This window comes from Bufo gargarizans, chromosome 3, assembly GCF_014858855.1.
Source record: "Bufo gargarizans isolate SCDJY-AF-19 chromosome 3, ASM1485885v1, whole genome shotgun sequence".
Classification (NCBI taxonomy): domain Eukaryota; kingdom Metazoa; phylum Chordata; class Amphibia; order Anura; family Bufonidae; genus Bufo; species Bufo gargarizans.
Genome location: NC_058082.1, coordinates 302,871,703 through 302,889,122, shown reverse-complemented (window position 1 = coordinate 302,889,122; position 17,420 = coordinate 302,871,703). Strand labels below are relative to the sequence as shown.

At 45.1% G+C, this 17,420-nt stretch overlaps 1 protein-coding gene across 2 annotated transcripts in view; it reads left to right on the top strand.

The window, feature by feature from the left end:
- The window catches only part of NFYC (nuclear transcription factor Y subunit gamma), a 49,140-nt gene that overhangs the window by 11,503 nt on the left and 20,217 nt on the right, over positions 1-17,420 (top strand). The window contains exons 1-3 of one of the 2 annotated variants that reach the window (XM_044286680.1): positions 6,499-6,826; positions 13,035-13,141; positions 13,917-13,988. In XM_044286680.1, the coding sequence (XP_044142615.1) occupies positions 13,043-13,141; positions 13,917-13,988 (171 nt within the window). In that variant the 5' untranslated portion in view covers positions 6,499-6,826; positions 13,035-13,042. Of the gene's footprint in view, positions 1-6,498; positions 6,827-13,034; positions 13,142-13,916; positions 13,989-17,420 lie in introns of those variants that run through there. The other variant, XM_044286679.1, reaches the window with a different exon arrangement.

The following is a 17,420-nucleotide window of genomic DNA, read 5'->3' as shown; positions in this document are numbered from 1 at the left end:
AACTATAATTTTTTTCTCCCTTGAGTTCATACCAACGCCTTCCAGTACGGGATCCAAGCTTGTCCTGGACAGGTATGAAGTTAATGGTACAGTTTGGTTACCTCATCGTTTATGTCCATGCCAGCCATATGCCAGTGCTGTCAGCTTGGCGCTGTTTTATTACATATACCTTGTAGACATTCCGGAGTTAGTTGTTTCAGATTATAACAATTAAGCTCTTGGGAATGAACTGCAATGGGGGTCTACAGTAAACTTTTACTCAGTGTAGTGGTTGTATGTGATGTTACAGTATTTTATCAGATTTTAGAGCGAGCTGCTTTTACTCAATGGTACTTGCCATATAGACTAAGCTTAGAGGTAAAGGGCATCCTTTTGATGTCTAATAAGACAATTTCTTATTCCTCTAAGTATTTAAGTCTATAAACAGAGGTAAGTCTGTTGATCAAGGATGCAGACAGAGACATTCAGAGTTACGACTGGATTCACAAATTCTGTCATCAAGATTTACTTTTCTGGCAGAATCAAAAAGTTTCTCAGATTTATTCCTGATTCTATGAAATGGTATTTTTATCTAATGATAAATATCTGAGATATGTTGTCCTTAGATTTGGTCCCCCCTCCCTAAATTATACTTTGGTACGTCTCCTGTGGTGCTGTCATTAGGGATGACCTGGAAAATAGGAATTAGACTTGCCAGTAATTCGTTTTGACCGCATCTGTACATGCCCTCCCTTACTAACTACTATGTAAATATTGCATATAAGAATTTTTTTATGATTTTAATAAATCGGTTGCATCTATCCTGGTGTAGCAATCTGGAAAACCACTGGTGGGTGAATGTGGGAGGGACATTTTAACTTCTGTTTCCTGTCCCAAGAAGGTCAAAGGGGAACAACCTTCTGTTGGGCTGTAATGAGGGATGAACTGGAAAACCGAATTATCGGTAAGTCTTATTCCTATTTTTCTAGGAATTGCGGCCATGTGCAGTCCACCAATTGCGGAATGCAAACGGCAGGTATCCGTGTTTTGCGCATCTGCAAAGCACTACGGCCATCTGAATGGGCCCTTATTCTGCAGAGGCAAAATGGTAGTCGGTTTGCAAAATATAGGATGCTTAGTTCCCCATAGCAGCCAGTCGGGTTCCACCTTTTGTTTTCCAAAGTGGCTCTGAAAAATGAAAGGAATTTGGTTGCTATAGGCAACTAAGCCAATTTTTCCTTTCACCATTTTTCATAAATCTCCCCTACTGTCTTTGAAGGCACATATTAGATAATTGGGTGATCACAGGGGGGCCCCAGTGATCCTGAGAACTGGAGTCCTGAGTCCTCTGAGTGGTATACATGTGCGCCCATCGCCTCTTTCACTTCGATGGACCTGCTTGATATCATCGAGCACTGTACTGCTCCTGTCCCAGTGAAGTAAAAGGAGAGGTGTCCACACATGTGCAAGTATCTTCGGGACTCCTGTTCTAGTGATTTGGTGGGGAGGAAGACCTCCAGCAGTCGTAAATGTTTCACCTCTCCTGTGGATAGGCAATGGGTGTGGTATTTGGGACCCCTTTAGTCCCTGTCCAGAGTATTGCAAGAGTGAGATCAAGCTCCCCTCCAATACAAAATATTGGGGCACAGTTGTTTTCCTGTCATGTGAGAAATGCAGGTATCTCCGGAGTTTGGTGCTGTTATTCATGAGGGGTCGTCATTTCATTGTGTGACTCCAGTTCCAGGCCGAGCAAATGCTCTTGTGAACGTGTATGGGGTGAGCGTCCCAGACCTTCATGGCATCTGAGCCTTTCTTTTGGTTACATTGACATCTGTACAGACATGAGGTTTAAGATTGCCGTTACCAACCCTGCCTAGTTCACAGTGTGGCCAAAAGACATGGCTTTGTGGAATGTCAGGGCATTTCTTTTTACTTCTATGGGTGAAAACGGCTGTGTTTTTAAATCAATGTGATACAAGTCTTTATAGTCTTTCTCTAGGATTTGCTTACTAAAAGGTGCAGTGCAAAGGTACTGATGACCTGTCCTCAGGATAGGTCATCAATATCACATCGGCAGGGACCCCCACGATCAGTTTCAAGAGGTAGCTTTGCTCATGCGAGCGCTGCTTTCACTTAAACTATCTTATTTAGGGTTGAGCGAAGCGAGCTTCAGATGCTTCATCCAAAGTCGCTTCGTTCAAAACTTTGGTATAATACTGTCTGGAGATTGTTCTCCGTACAGTATTAGAATGTATGGGCTCCGATGAGCCAAAGTAAGGTATTCACGAAGTCTGCTTTTGGTTCTGAGGTACTAGTCAGAACCAAAGCAGAGTTCGGTTTTAAAGTGGTTTTCCACTTTAAAAATCAACTACCGAAGTTATTCAACGTCACACGCGACTTCATGAGTAACTTACATTCTTAAAATTGTACGGAGATGAATCTCTGTAGAATATTAATATGAAGTTTTGAACAAAGCAGCTTCGGATGGAGCATCCGAAGCTCGCTTCACTCAACACTAGTCTCGTTTGCAGCGCAGTGTAATGCTTGAATGGGACTGTCAGTTGTAATTACAGTGTAGTCGAACAAGCACTGCTACCTCTTCAATCTGATCGGCAGGGGGTCGGTCTGACACGTATCCTGAGGTTAGGTCATCGATATATTTGCACTGCACTACCTCTTTTTACAAGTGATGGCCTATTTTCAGTACAGGTCATCACTATCTGATTTGCGGAGGTCTGACACCCTGCCCCCCACACTGATCAGCTAATACACAGTGGTGGTGTTGCCAAAATGGCTCAGTAGATGGAGCTGGTTACAGTGTTGCTCTCTTTACTGAGAGAGTAGTGGATGCATGGAATAGCCTTCCTGCAGAAGTGGTAGCTGCAAATACAGTGAAGGAGTTTAAGCATGCATGGGATAGGCATAAGGCCATCCTTCATATAAGATAGGAATGAAGAGAAGTACGCTACACCTTAAGTGGAGCGTGTGGACTGCTGGGGGCGCACGAGACAACCAAACAAGGACCGTGTTTTAATTTCGGCAGTATTCCATTTATTTATAAGACAACGCGTTTCGGGGTAAAGTCCCCTTTATCAAGTCTGAGCCGGGAAGGTTAGGAGAGTGTCACGGCTCATCAGATGAGCCGTGACACTCTCCTAACCTTCCCGGCTCAGACTTGATAAAGGGGACTTTACCCCGAAACGCGTTGTCTTATAAATAAATGGAATACTGCCGAAATTAAAACACGGTCCTTGTTTGGTTGTCTCGTGCGCCCCCAGCAGTCCACACGCTCCACTTAAGGTGTAGCGTACTTCTCTTCATTTCCATTACCCTAGTGGCAGGGTGGCCCCTGCCCAAGGTGTTAGGACGGATCTTGGCTGCACCAACCATCCCTTATCTATACTTGATCTCCATTGCAGTTGCATCCAATTGATGCAACCGCAGTAGGTGAGCAAACCATTTCTTTCATTAGAAATTTGTTTGTTTGAATTTACTTACCCTATGAGCGCCTTCTCTATCCCATTGGCCATCATTTGCTTCATATAAGATAGGGCCAGGGGCTATTCATAGTATTCAGTATATTGGGCAGACTAGATGGGCCAAATGGTTCTTATCTGCCGACATATTCTATGTTTCTGATTCACTTCACTGGGAACAGTGCTGCAGAAACCAGCTCTGACCACTACACAGTGGATGGAGCTGTTTAGTTCCTGAGCCATTTTGTACTTGACACTTGATCAGGGTGTGGGACCCTTGCCAATCAGACCATCTTTTGTTAAAAAAACAAAAAACAAACAAACTGGACAACCCTTTCAAAGGTGTTCAAGATTAGGCTACTTTCACATATGCGTTTTTGCCTGATCCGGTAGTGATCGGCAAAAGCCCTTCAGTTTTTGATAATACAACCGTCTGCATCTGTTCTGGATCTGGTTGTATATGACTGATCTGGCACTAAAACAATTATAAGTCAATGGGTGCCGAATCCGTTTCCTATTGTGTCCACAAAAACGGATCAAGCACCGTTGACCCATGCCAGAGAAGAAAATTGCTGCTTGCAGTGGTTTTCTGTTCGGTATGGGAACGCAACTAAACAGAACCGAAATACATTCTGGTGCACTACATTCCGTTCAGTTCAGTTTTGTCCCCATTGACAATGAATAGGAACAAAACAGAAGCCTTTTTCTCCAGTATTGAGATCCTCTGCCAGATCTCAATACCGGAAAAGAAAGACACAGATGTTAAAGTAGCTTTAGAGAGCCATGGCTGCTCTCTTCCAAAAAATAGTCCCTCATCCTTTCATGGGTTGTGTGCAATATTACATCTCAGCCCCATTCACTTAATCCGTAATGCAGTACTACAAACAACCCAAGAGCAGGTATGGCGCTGTCTCTGGAAGAACGCAGGCATGTTCTTGTAATCCCGGACAACCCCTTTAATAAAGAGGTTACCCCACAAAAATGATTAATCACCTATTCACAGAATAGGTGACAAATATTGGATTGCACAAGGTCCTGCTGCTGCTGGTCACCCCCCTTCCCCCATGATCCTGAGGGGTCCCAGAGTACCCTCTGTGAGTGGATTGGTAGTGCTGTCGGTCCCATAGAAATGAGTGGAGTGGTGTACTAATATGCTCGCTACCGCTGCATTCAGGGAGGGACTCGGTATCGTGGGGGTGTCAGGAGTCGGATAAGTGGTAGGTGATGATTTCTGTAGGACAACCTTTTTAAAAGTTGCATTCAGTACTGAAAAAACGCTATTGTCAAGGCTTGAGGATGGGGAAAACCCTGAGCCGTGCGATGTTACACATATGCGGAAGCTGCTTGGCCAGGACAACAGAATTAGGGAGCAGGTCACCTCCAAATCGTCCCTAACTCTGACCCTGACTCCTAGCTGTATGAGCCGACCCAGATGGTAGGAGGGCTCATACTCAGGGACCTCGCATCCCTACTAACCCTCCGCAGATCCCTGAGCTAGGAGCTGAGTAGACGACCTGTTCCTCCTGGACGCGGAGAAACAGTAGTCTCAACTGGCCAAACTGCAAGGAAGTGGAAACATATACAGACACATGGCTATGGCAGGTGACCTACTCTAGTTCCAAACCTACATGCCACAGCCTTGCTGACTGGATCCCGTGCTCACAAGCTGATGTCCACACCAAACATAAATGGACACAGCACACACACACAAACACAGATCCATAGCTGCACTAAACATAGAAAGGAAACCAACATAAAACATAACATCACCACATGTTTTTATGACCACAAGGGTGGCCCTCACTGGTATAAGGATATCAGGAGGATGACTCCAGCAACATGCCTGGAGTACCCCTCAGACCTCTGATCTCAGCAGAAGCTAAATAGCCAGTGGTCACACCCACACAGACACACTGGGAAGGGAGTTAACCCTTGCAACACCAGAGAGGGTAAGGTAGCCACTTAAAGGGGAAGTGCACACATACATAAACCTCGTGCACAACAAACAGGGAAAGTGCACACATGCATAAACCCCTTGTGCACACCAAACAGACACAAGGCACACCTACAAAGACAGGTTGCCAGGTGCAACCGCATGCACTTTACAGCAAGCTGCCTAGCACTAGCTCAGGCTGCTATGCTGCCACATACATTATGTTGCCAGCGGCAACCACAGGTGAGGCAACATACTTCAGCCCTCAACTGTGATTGACAACAAGACCAGACCGCAGGCAACTGCCTGCGGTTACCGGAGTCACGGCCATGACCATGGTCGTGACGGCTATAATAAAAAAAATCTAAAAACTTTAAAACCTATGGTCTGCAGCATTGGTACACATTACTCCAGGTATTTCAGATTAAATGAGGTACAGAACACTGAAAATAAGTGCTAGGCCTGTCACATGTCAGACATGAATGGCGCTTGATGGTCCCCTGACTATATTGGGGTCTGTCATGAGCTATACCATATTTATACAGAATCTGCAACGTGAACCCCGGTTAACTTTTCTGCTTGAAGTCCGCAAACATCCCCCTGATTGTAAAGCGCTGCGGAATATGTTGCTTATATATATAATTATTTATTTATTTTTTTGCATATGCTGTGTGAAGTGCTGCTACTTTTCTAAGCTTGTGGCTGGGTTTACAATGTCTGTGGATTCTGCCAAGCCCCGGTGTATGTCATTTGACGTTAATAACCCTGATGGAAGGAAGTTGTCCTTTATTCTGGTGTAGACGGGGGTAGTATTTGCTGAGCTGTGACACAGCAGCACGGAGGAAGCTGAGGGTGAGCAGCCGAGAACAATGCTGCATTGAAGAGCTCATAGGTTTTAATGAATGTACTCCGTTCTTTAAAGTCTCTTGCTCTGACCCCTGCTTGTCTCAAGGTAACTTTAAGCAGGAAGTGTTACAGTAGAGCTGATTGATAACGCCATCTGCCAATAGCCAGCGAGCAGTGCCCTGCAATAACAGGCTGCAGCCAGTGGGGTGGGGGCAGAGGCGGGCGCTGGTGTCATGTAGCAGGTTAGATTGAATGCCTTTGACTGTTAAAGTGGAAGGAGGCTGCCGGATTTTTTTATTGGAGACTTGGGAGTTTTTTCTTTAGACAGGGGTCAGCTGAAAGACAAAGAAAAATGGCGAGGAGTTTGCAGGGAGAGCTGACTGAGTTTGGCCTTGGGATGGATGTTGCACTGTCTCTTCCTTGCATGTCCTCATGCCTTTGTCCTTCTGTGTGTTTTTTTTTTTTTTTTTTTTTCCCCCTCTTTCCCGAGAGGGGGGAGGGCTGGTGAGAGTGAAGCTGAAGGGGAGAAATGTAAGTGCTCTGCTGTGGCCTCATGAAATGGGAACTGCCTGAACTGGTACCGGTTGCCCTGGTAAGTTCTTACCCTTCACTATCTTGGTAAAGTAAAGCTGTGTGATGATTTTTTTTTTTTTGTATTTTCGGAGGAATCCAAGTTTGTACTGTCTAAGAAAATGGCCCCTTGCATTCCAGGCATACCTTCTGCTGCACCTCTTGCACAGTGCAGTGTGGATTCCTCTTTGCCGTTGTGTTATTGATAGGCAGTGATAAGAACCAGTACAGAATGCACTCGACCTATGTGTGTGTATATATGTGACTACCGAAAACCCCTACACCATTCCCAGCTCATGCCCCACACAGGGTACAACGCAGGAAGAGGGGTTATACCTTTTAACCTAGATCTGCTGCCCCCCTACCTGCTCAGTTTCACCTCCCCGGTTGCCACCATCGAACAGCTGTTATGTAGAATGAAATTGCCTAAACCACCCAACTTTAGATCTACTGGTCTCCAGTCATCGCCTCCGATGAGTGCATCGTATTTATTATGCGTGTTGAAAGCTATCTGCTCCCCCCCTCCACTTGCCCTTGTACCTTGCAGGTAAGCAGTCTCTTTGCATCCATAACTCACCACTCATTCTTGCACATAGGTAACGGTAACCCCAGCTCCAACCTAGGCAAGCCAGAGTCCTAGTTGTGACGAGAGGGTTGCTTTTAGGCTAGAGGTTTTCACACCAGGTATGAAGGTCATAGGAATGTGTGGTGTGTGTGCAGCCCAGGCACCTCCATCCCCCATCCCCGTGGTTAGGGATTTGTCTTGCTCATTTCTTTCTCGTAGGGGATTGAGGCATTTGTGCAGAGACTACTAGGATGCTTGGAGGATGTCATTCTTGTCTAATTCTCTGACTTCTCTCCATCTTGGGCCTCTTTCACTTGGTATGACCTTGAAATGCTGCTGCTTTAGAGTTGGGAGAATGAAGGACAAACTTTTGTGTAGCACGTTAAGTGAGCAAAAAGTGTCCAGGCCTTTGCCTTACGGTAGAAATCTGGTAAGAACAAGCACTTTCATAGCTACTTGTTCCTCCAGGTATCTTGCATGTCATTTAGAAGACCTGAAGACAGTTCTTCTAAGCAGGATGAGAATGTTCAGCTTGCAGTATAAAGTTAATAATCTGCAGATGGTTTGCTTCTCCAGGCTGTAAAATGGAGGGCATTTCTGGCTATAAAGCCCACCATAAGAACATAATTGGTAGACAGTGCGTGTCCTTGGAAGATTCTGACGATGGATAGAGGGGTAAGATTTCATCAACAAATGCCTTGTAGCTACAAGCTTTGGGACCAAGGCTGACCAGTACAGTAAGAGCCTTACAGAAAGATGATAGAATTTGGATTTCTAGATTTGTTCATAGAAGTTAATTCTATGGAATAAACATAGCAGGGAAGACGAGGATCCGTTGGCCTTCTAATGTCTCTGGGACACGCGTGATGGCTGATATCTGAAGGATGCGAGGGAGGAGTAAATCAAACACCATGGTTATTTTTCCTTTTGAAGTTCTTTTTTTCTATAATGAGTGCTTTCCAGTGGGTGCTTTTGGTTCCCACCACCTTAGTAACATATGCCCTTGGAAAACAATCTGTGAGGACGTTTTTTTTCCCATTAGCCAAAGCCGGGAGTTAATTCTAAAAGGATAAACTGTAGTAAAAGTTGACTTAGCTTTTTTCCCTCCTTCGTTATCAGTTATGCTTTGTGTAGTCTTTCCATGTCGTGTGAAGTGTTAGTAATACTAGTCTTTGCAGGTGAATGTCGTGCAACAGCTTTGGAGGCTTCATTTAGACATTTATTTAACACAGTGGCTAGCACTGAATGATAAATCTGGCGCACGTATAAATCGTAGTCTAACTTTACACTACCCATTTCTTGGCTTAGTTTATGTAAAAAAATTTTTTTATAATTTTGTTGGTCAGTGCCACTTTAAACCATGCCCCTTTTCCTTATAAAATCGTGTCCCTTTTCATGAAGCTACACCCCCTTTGTCAAGCGAGCCCTAAAAACCGTTTGAAGTTGTTTTGGAACTTATGTATTAAAGGGGTTGTCCAGGCTTTTTATCGTTGATGACCTATCCTCAGGATAGGTCATCAGAATCAGACCAGCAGGGGTCAGACTCCCGGCACCCCCACCAATCAGCTGTTTGAAGAGAAGGCAGCGCTCGTGTCCAAGTAAAGACTACAGAGCTGTTCCATAGAAGTGAATGGGGACGCCATACTTGTAATTACACTGCACACCTCCATTTACCCGCTCGCCGCAGGAATTGCAGAGAAGAGAATGCAGTGCTCGTACGACTGCTGTCGTCTCTTCAAACAGTTGATCGTGGGGGTGCCGGGAATCGGACACCTGCCGTTCTGATATCATTGACCTATGAGGATAGGTCATCAATAGTAAAAGGTGGACAACCCCTTTAAGTGTTGTAAAGCTTGTGCACCCTTTTTGATTACATTTTTTTTTCCTTTTGTGTAGGGATCGACCGATATTGATTTTTTTTTAGGGCAGATACCGATAATTTGTGAACTTTCAGGCCGATAGCTGATAATTTATACCATTATTTTAGGAATTTTCATTTAAAAATTAAATAAAAATCCTACACAAATCTGCTGAAAAGTAATGTTTATTGTTAACGTGTAGATTTTTTTTTTTATCTTTCTCATTTATACTTTAATATTATATATTATTTTTTTTTTTTACTTTTAGCCCCCTTAGGGACTAGAACCCTTGTCCTATTCACCCTGATAGAGATCCATCAGGGTGAATAGGACTTCACACTGTCCCTGCTGCTCTTTGCTTTGTGCACACAGCAGCATGGAGCTTATCATGGCAGCCAGGGCTTCAGTAGCGTCCTGGCTGCCATGGTAACCGATCGGAGCCCCAGGATTACACTGGTGAGAGGGGATCCTGTGGCTTGGGTGGGGGGGCGCACTGCACCACCAATGTTATTAATACTGGGGTTGGGGGCGCACTGCGCCACCAATGATTAATACTAGGGGGCTTGGGGGGGCGCACTGCGCCACCAATGAAGAGAAATCTCTTATTCATTCATATACAGGAGGCGGGAGCTGGCTGCAGAATCACATAGCTGGCTCGAGACCTCTGAGTGGTAGCTGCGATCCGCGGCACCTGAGAGGTTAACTACCGCGGATCGCAGCTACAGCTCATAGAGGTCGGGAGTCGGCTATGTGATTCTGCAGCCAGCTCCCGCCTCCTGTATATGAATTAATGAGAGATTTCTCTTCATTGGTGGCGCGGTGGCCATAACTCCTCCCCTTCTCTTGTCCCCTGTCCTCTCATTGGCAGCAGCAGCAGCACAGGGGGGAGGGAGACGCTGCTTCCTTCTCCCCTATGCTGCAGAGGGAACACGGAGAGTGCTGTCAGCGCGCGATCTGTGTTCCCACTACGTTATCGGAATATCGGCAAAATAGAGGCCGATAACGGTCAAAATACTGAATATAGGCCGATAATCGGTCGATCCCTACTTTTGTGTCACAGATCGCACTGGAATTCAGTAAATATTTTAACTGCCCATTTTCCAAAGAAGCACCCAACCTCTCCTTTAGAAATCTGTGATGCTTTGAGTTGGTTTTAGTAGAACAGTGAGGGGGGGGGGGGGGAGATATATTTGGTGTCAGACCTGGGTAAATTATAGGTGTCAGACCTTAAAAATGGTTTGGGAGGGAAAACAGTGCCCTTGATGGTAACTAAACTTAAAGAAGACCTTTCATGGTTTTGTGTTATTCAAGATAAATGCTGTTTCTTGCAGGGTACTTCCTGCTGATGCTGCCACCCTGCCTGTTTTTTTTTAAAATTGTCTCTCCTGCGCCCTGCTGTGCCCCCCTGTAGTTTTCGCGCTCAGTATGCTAGTACTGAGCATCGGTACAGGGAGAAGGAGACGCCAGGGTTTCTCATTGGGTGTCTCCTTCTCTCTGGCTGTGACGCTCTCTGATGTGATTGGATTGCGGCATGGCCAGGGAGAATGAGATGCCCATTGAGAAACCCTGGCGTCTCCTCTTCCCTGTACCGATGCTCAGTATTGGGGTACATTCACACTAGCGTTTTTCTTTTCTGGTATGGAGTAACGTCCTAGGGGCTCAATACCGTAAAATAACTGATCAGTTTTATCCTAATGCATTCTGAATGGAGAGCAATCTGTTCAGGATGCTCCCTCTTATGTTCTTTGGCCGGAGAAAATACTGCAGCATGCTGCAGTTTCATCTCCGGCCAAAAATACTGAACACGGCATTAATCTCGATTGAAATGTATTGGTGCCGAATCCGTTCTTCCGGTCCGTGCATGCGCATACCTTTTTTAAATCTGTGAAAAAAATAAATACCGGATCCGTTTTTCCAGATGACACCGGAGAGACGGATCCGGTATTTCCATGCGTTTGTCAGACTGATCTGCATCCGGCTTGAGAATGGTCCCAGCAAGCGGACCGAAACGTCGCATGGGTGAATAAAGGATCCCACTTTCTTTTCACTACTGGACGTGCTACGGTGTATTTATTTGCTCTGAATCACACACACAGCACTCTCATTAGATGAAAATAACGGGACCGGTGGGTGTGGCTTAGCGGGTCGGCTGTGGTGGTAGTGCGGGGGGTGGGGGGTTGACTAAGTAGCTTCTGCAGTAGAGACTTGGAAGGTTTTTATCACAGCCAGCTTCTGACAGGAATCAGCTGTTTGTAGAGAGGGAACAAGCAGCTGATTCCTGTCACAGTTGGAGCGGGAAGCAGGGAGCCGACCACTGACAGGAGCAGACTGCACTTCCCCTCAAGCTCCTCCATGTCGCATGCACCCCTGGACGAACTCGGCTGCAAGGTAGAGCAGGACTAAGGGGGCGTGGCTTGTAACTGACAGAGAAGCAGGCAGGTGTGTTTAATGAACGTCATGTTTTCCCTGCCTGCCACACTGTAGTGGAGAGTATTTAAAGAGTGGCCAACCCCTTTAAGTGTAACTGTCCATTATGGCCATCCCTTTGAATATGAGATTAAGGCTGAAGGGCAGTATTCAGTCCTAGCATCATGGTATCCAACGTCCCTGTGACTTCAGACGACTGCTTCCTGACATGGGCAGTGCAGCATTTCTGGTCTGATACCTGGAAATAGAAGAATGGAATTGGCTGGCACAGCCGGGACATTACTCACCACCTTCTGTGTCCCTGTTCTCTACTGAAGCTGAGGGGATGCAGAGCAGAATGGAATCATTTTTTTTTGCCCATCAGTGCTTAAAGTTTTATTTATTTTTTGTAATGTTTAGGGGCAGTGATACTGGTGATTTTTGTAATATACTAATAAAATTGGACATTTCTCTATAGCTGTAAAGTGGCCCATGTTGTGCCTTAGCAGCGCTCCTCTGTCTTCTATTTACTTTACTGTGGAGACTTGCTCCACACTGACTGCTGCTGCCGCCCCTCTATAGATACAGAGCTGTAATGGCTATCCTCCAGCTGTGGTAAAACTACGTTCTCAGAACATGGAGCATGTTGGGAGTCGTAGTCTCCCCACAGCTGGAGTGCTGGAGGTTAGCCATCACTGATATAGAGAGTGGAGGGCAGCAGCAGTCGGTGTGGACTGTGTAGCCTGTGACAGGATCTTCGCTGTTAGGGGGTTTGCGTTCCTGTCGCCACGTGGAGAGAGGCATTTGCTTTTTAATTAGAGGTCGGCAGTAGTAATTGTGTAATGGCTTTGCTCTGCTAGCGGTTCGGTTTACCCATTCTCAGACCGCGGAATCAGACTTGTGTGAAGCCAGATTTAGCTCCACGTTGTCCATGATTCATAGCACACCGCGCACTTGTATATGTCACGAGCTGCGTGCAGGGATTGTTCACTCTTCACAGAGAACATGAAGGGGGTTCTTAGAAGCCGACCGCCGGCAGACAGCAGTGAAGAGCAGGTCTGTTACAGGCCGCCATTCACAATATGCTAATAGTTAATATCTTACCCAACATGCCATTTTTCACAGAATTATTCAAACCTATGTAAAGTGTATGTGGGGGGGGGACAGAATCTGCCATTTCATTAATATCAAGTGTATGGAGTCTGGCCACCGATACAGCATGGCAGAACATGCACTTGGAATTTATGGCGGTCGTGCAGGTGAAGCTCCTGTCTCAATGGGGCCTTTGTTTAGTGCATTGCGTATTGCCACAGAACTGGACATTGCAGGGCATTAAATCTACCATTTCTCTGTGTGTTTCCCAGAAGATATCCATCCAAATGTTTCACTTTGTCTTTCAGATTTGAACATGTCTGCTGATGGAGGGTTCGGTGCAAACAGTGATGCACAGCAGAGCTTGCAGTCCTTCTGGCCAAGGGTGATGGAGGATATCCGAAACCTAACAGTGGTAAGAGTTCATGTCTGAAATAGGGGAAATGAAAGTCATTTTATATTTATCATGTTCCCTATGCCAGTTTTCCATCCAGATGCGATGCGTGTAGTGAACGCCTTGCGTCAGGACTGTTTCAATGGGTCTGTGAGCGTTGTTTATCGCTGATCCTATCTGCGTTCAGGAAAAATCGCAGCATGTTCTATATATATTCTGCGTTTTTCATGCAGCCCTGGCTCCATAGAAGTCAATGGGGTTTGTGTGGAGAAACGGAAGGCATCTGGATACAATGCGTTTTTCACTGATGGTGGCTAGGAGATGTTGAGCGTTGTTCAGTTTCCTTTATGTGCGTAAAAAAAAAAACGCATCAAAAACTGATTGCATCTGTGTAGAAAAAGTAAGGGCGGAATGCAGTCGCAGACAAAACTGATTCAACTTGCATGCAGAACCATCAGTTTTTCCCTGAGCAGACCCTGTCTCATTCTGTATCGCTCGTGTGAAATGAGCCTTATGGAATCCATTTTTCTTATAAGAAATTATAATCCTCTTTCATGCTGACAATATAACCTGCTGATGGAAGGGTCTATTGCTTGGGTTACGACTGCAGAGATATTGTGTCTGTTGCCAAACGTATATAGTACCTAAGCTGTGGTATTGAAGGGGTGTCTCACAAAGGCCCCACCACCAGGCTGGAGTGATGCCCCAAAGTATAATGGAAGGATCTGTGCCTCTGGTTAACCATGTGAACGTGGCCCTAAGCATCAGACAAATATTTTCTGTTTTCTCCACACAGAAAGATTTCCGTGTTCAGGAGCTTCCATTGGCTCGAATCAAAAAAATCATGAAGCTTGATGAAGATGTTAAAGTGAGTTTTTTACCTTTTGCAAGCTTTACATGTGGGGGAGGTTTTCATTAACAAGGACCCGTCGCCTCTGCTGTCATGTCTGTTTTAGTAACTACTTCCATTCCCCATGTAGTAACAGTTCTGGAGCATGTTTTCATGTGACCCTTATGTTGCCGATCTTCTATTATTCCTTCTGGAAGTGCATGAATGAATGGCAATAGGTACAGCTGGGTGTTACCAGTTGGGAGAGGAGGTATCCCTGCAGTTTGCCACTATAAAGACTGTGTTGAGACCCCCTCCCCAACTGGTAATAACCTAGATGTACCTATTGCAGACTTGGCAATTCATTCATATACTTCTAGAAGGAATAATAGAGGAATGGCACAATGTAGAATTATATGAATAGATGCTCCAGAATTGGTATTACACTGGGAATGGAAGTAGTTACTAAAATGGACAAGTCAGGAGATGTGACCGGTCCTCCTTAATGGGTAACTTTCCTTAGTGTGTCCTGTGCAAATCAAAATTTGTATTTAAAGGGAACCTGTCACCAGGATTTTGTGTATAGAGCTGAGGACATGGGCTGCTAGATCGCCGCTAGCACATCCGCAATACCCAGTCCCCATAGCTCTGTGTGCTTTTATTGTGTACAAAAAAAAACAATTTGATACATATGCAAATTAACCTGAGATGAGTCCTGTCCCTGACTCGTCTCACATACATATGCAAATTAACCTGAGATGAGTCCTGTATCAAAGAACACAGACCTATGGGGACTGGGTATTGCGGATGTGCTAGCGGCCATCTAGCAACCCATGTCCTCAGCTCTATACCCAAAATCCCGGTGACAGGTTCCCTTTAAATTCTCCCAAAAGCTTTGCTTCATATTCCTGTGTATTTATGTGTAGGTTTCAACAGGACAGTTATCACTAGCTTCAATTATCCTGGCAGCTCTTAAAGAGAATTAGCATTTATCTAGTATGTGTTACCTATACACATTCAGTATTTTTAGTGGATCTTGCCAAGAATTTCATATGTATGGGGATGGCATACCCTCCATGATTTATGTCCTGGTTGGACGAGATCCAGTAGGTTACCTGTCCAGTTCTTTTGTTTCCACTTAGGGCTCTTTCACACTTGCGTTCTTGTCTTCCGGCATAGAGTTCTGTCGTCGGGGCTCTATGCCGGAAGAATCCTGATCAGGATTATCCTAATGCATTCTGAATGGAGTGAAATCCGTTCGGGATGCATCAGGATGTCTTCAGTTCCGGAACGGAACGTTTTTTGGCCGGAGAAAATACCGCAGCATGCTGCGCTTTTTGCTCCGGCCAAAAATCCTGAAGACTTGCCGCAAGGCCGGATCCGGAATGAATGCCCATTGAAAGGCATTGATCCGGATCCGGCCTTAAGCTAAACGTCGTTTCGGCGCATTGCCGGATCCAACGTTTAGCTTTTTCTGAATGGTTACCATGGCTGCCGGGACGCTAAAGTCCCGGCAGCCATGGTAAAGTGTAGTGGGGAGCAGGGGAGCAGCATACTTACCATCCGTGCGGCTCCCGGGGCGCCCCATATGGCATCCGGCTTTTTTTTTTTTTTTTTTTGCGAATCCATTGTAACAATGCCTATCCTTGTCCGCAAAACAGTACATGTCCTATTCTTGGACATCTTTTTTGAGGGGCTATGGAACAGACATACGGATGCGCACAGCACACAGTGTGCTGTCCGCATTTTTTGCGAACCCATTGATATGAATAAATCTGCAGCCTATCCGCAAAATAAAACGTAACGGACGCGGAAACAAAATACATTTGTGTGAATGTAGCCTAAGGGCCCTTGCACACAACAGTACGCCCTCCGAGACATGCAGTCCATGAGCGGGGCCATATGTATCAGAGCAGCATTGATCGTGCGCATAGGAGTACACGTTGGGCCACCCGCAGGGCTATTGTCCCGCACTCATATGATCTTATGAGTGCGGGACAATAGTCCCACTTGCGGCTTGACATGCACAGCAGCATTGTAATCTATATAACAAATATACCGTGGCTCACCCAAATCCAAAGTATGGTCAAGGTGCTCTGCTTTTTGATGATTCACCCAATCAAATGGTTATCAAGACAGGCACTCACCATCTAACAGTTTAAAATAATTTGAATTTATTAAGAAAAAATATACAATAAAAATTTTACCCCTACAATATTCGGTGATTATAATAATTGCAATATTCGACGATACTAAATATTCTGCGATTATTTTAACTTCGAATTTCAACTCTTTGCAGTCAAATAAGAATTACCATTGTATAGTAAAAATGTGCAGTGTGAATAAATCAGTATAACAAATATTCGACAGTGTATCCGTAATTAAATAATTCTATAACAAATATACGACAAAGTGTTTGAACATATCCGTGAGCAAATATTTCTGTGTGTACAAATAATATAGCTTTTAACCTAATGATGCATAAATAATACAATATTAAAAAGGTGATTGTTAAATTTCTTCCCAATAGTTATCACTGATGTTATGTGAAAGTCTTGGAACTTGCTTATGTGACGAAAAAGTTATTTGCAAATTTGATGTATAAAATTCGATATAAGCAGATAAATCGCTTGGGAGGTCAGGTATCTAAAGTAAGGCTGACGTCTGGGACGTCCTCCTTGTACAGCCTCTTGCCTGGTCCTTCCGTTCACTGCTCTGCAGACTGGGTCTCTTTATAGATATCTGTACTCCTGCGGTAATTGCTGTATTTTGATGTATCACTTGTTATTCACCGCCACTCGAATTTTCCAGCTCTGTGAAGCGTAAATATCTATCTCTCCCAGGAGATTTTTAAAATCCGCTATTGTAATCTATGATGCTGTGCGCCCCCGTGCACACGATTAATGCCGCTCCGGGACATATAGCCCGCTCACGGACGGTATGTCTCAGAGGGCATACGGTCGTGTGCAAGGGCCCTAAGGCTGAGTTCACAATTAAGTTATTCCATCAGTTATTGTGATAACTTCACTCATAGTGAAGGCCTACATAGAGATAAGGTATAATGGAAAGATCGGCTCCTGTTCTGTGTTCTTGACCTGCACCTAGTTTTGGCTCACAATAAGGCCTCATGCACACGGCCGTTGTGTTGGTCCGCATCCGAGCTGCAGTTTTGGCATTCACTTCAATGGGGCTGCAAAAGATGCGGACTTCACTCCGTGTGCTGTCCACATCCGTTGCTCCGTTCCGTGGTCTTCAAAAAAAAAATATAACATGTCCTATTCTTGTTCGCGCTTTGCGGACAAGAATAAGCAGTTATATTAAAGGCTGTCCGTGCCATTCCGCAGATTTGAGGAACGCACACGGACGCCATCTGTGTTTTGCGGACCACAAAACACACTGGTCGTGTGCATGAGGCCTAACTGATGGGGAAAAAAACTGCCCAAATAACCGAAGTGTGAACTTGGCCTTAGA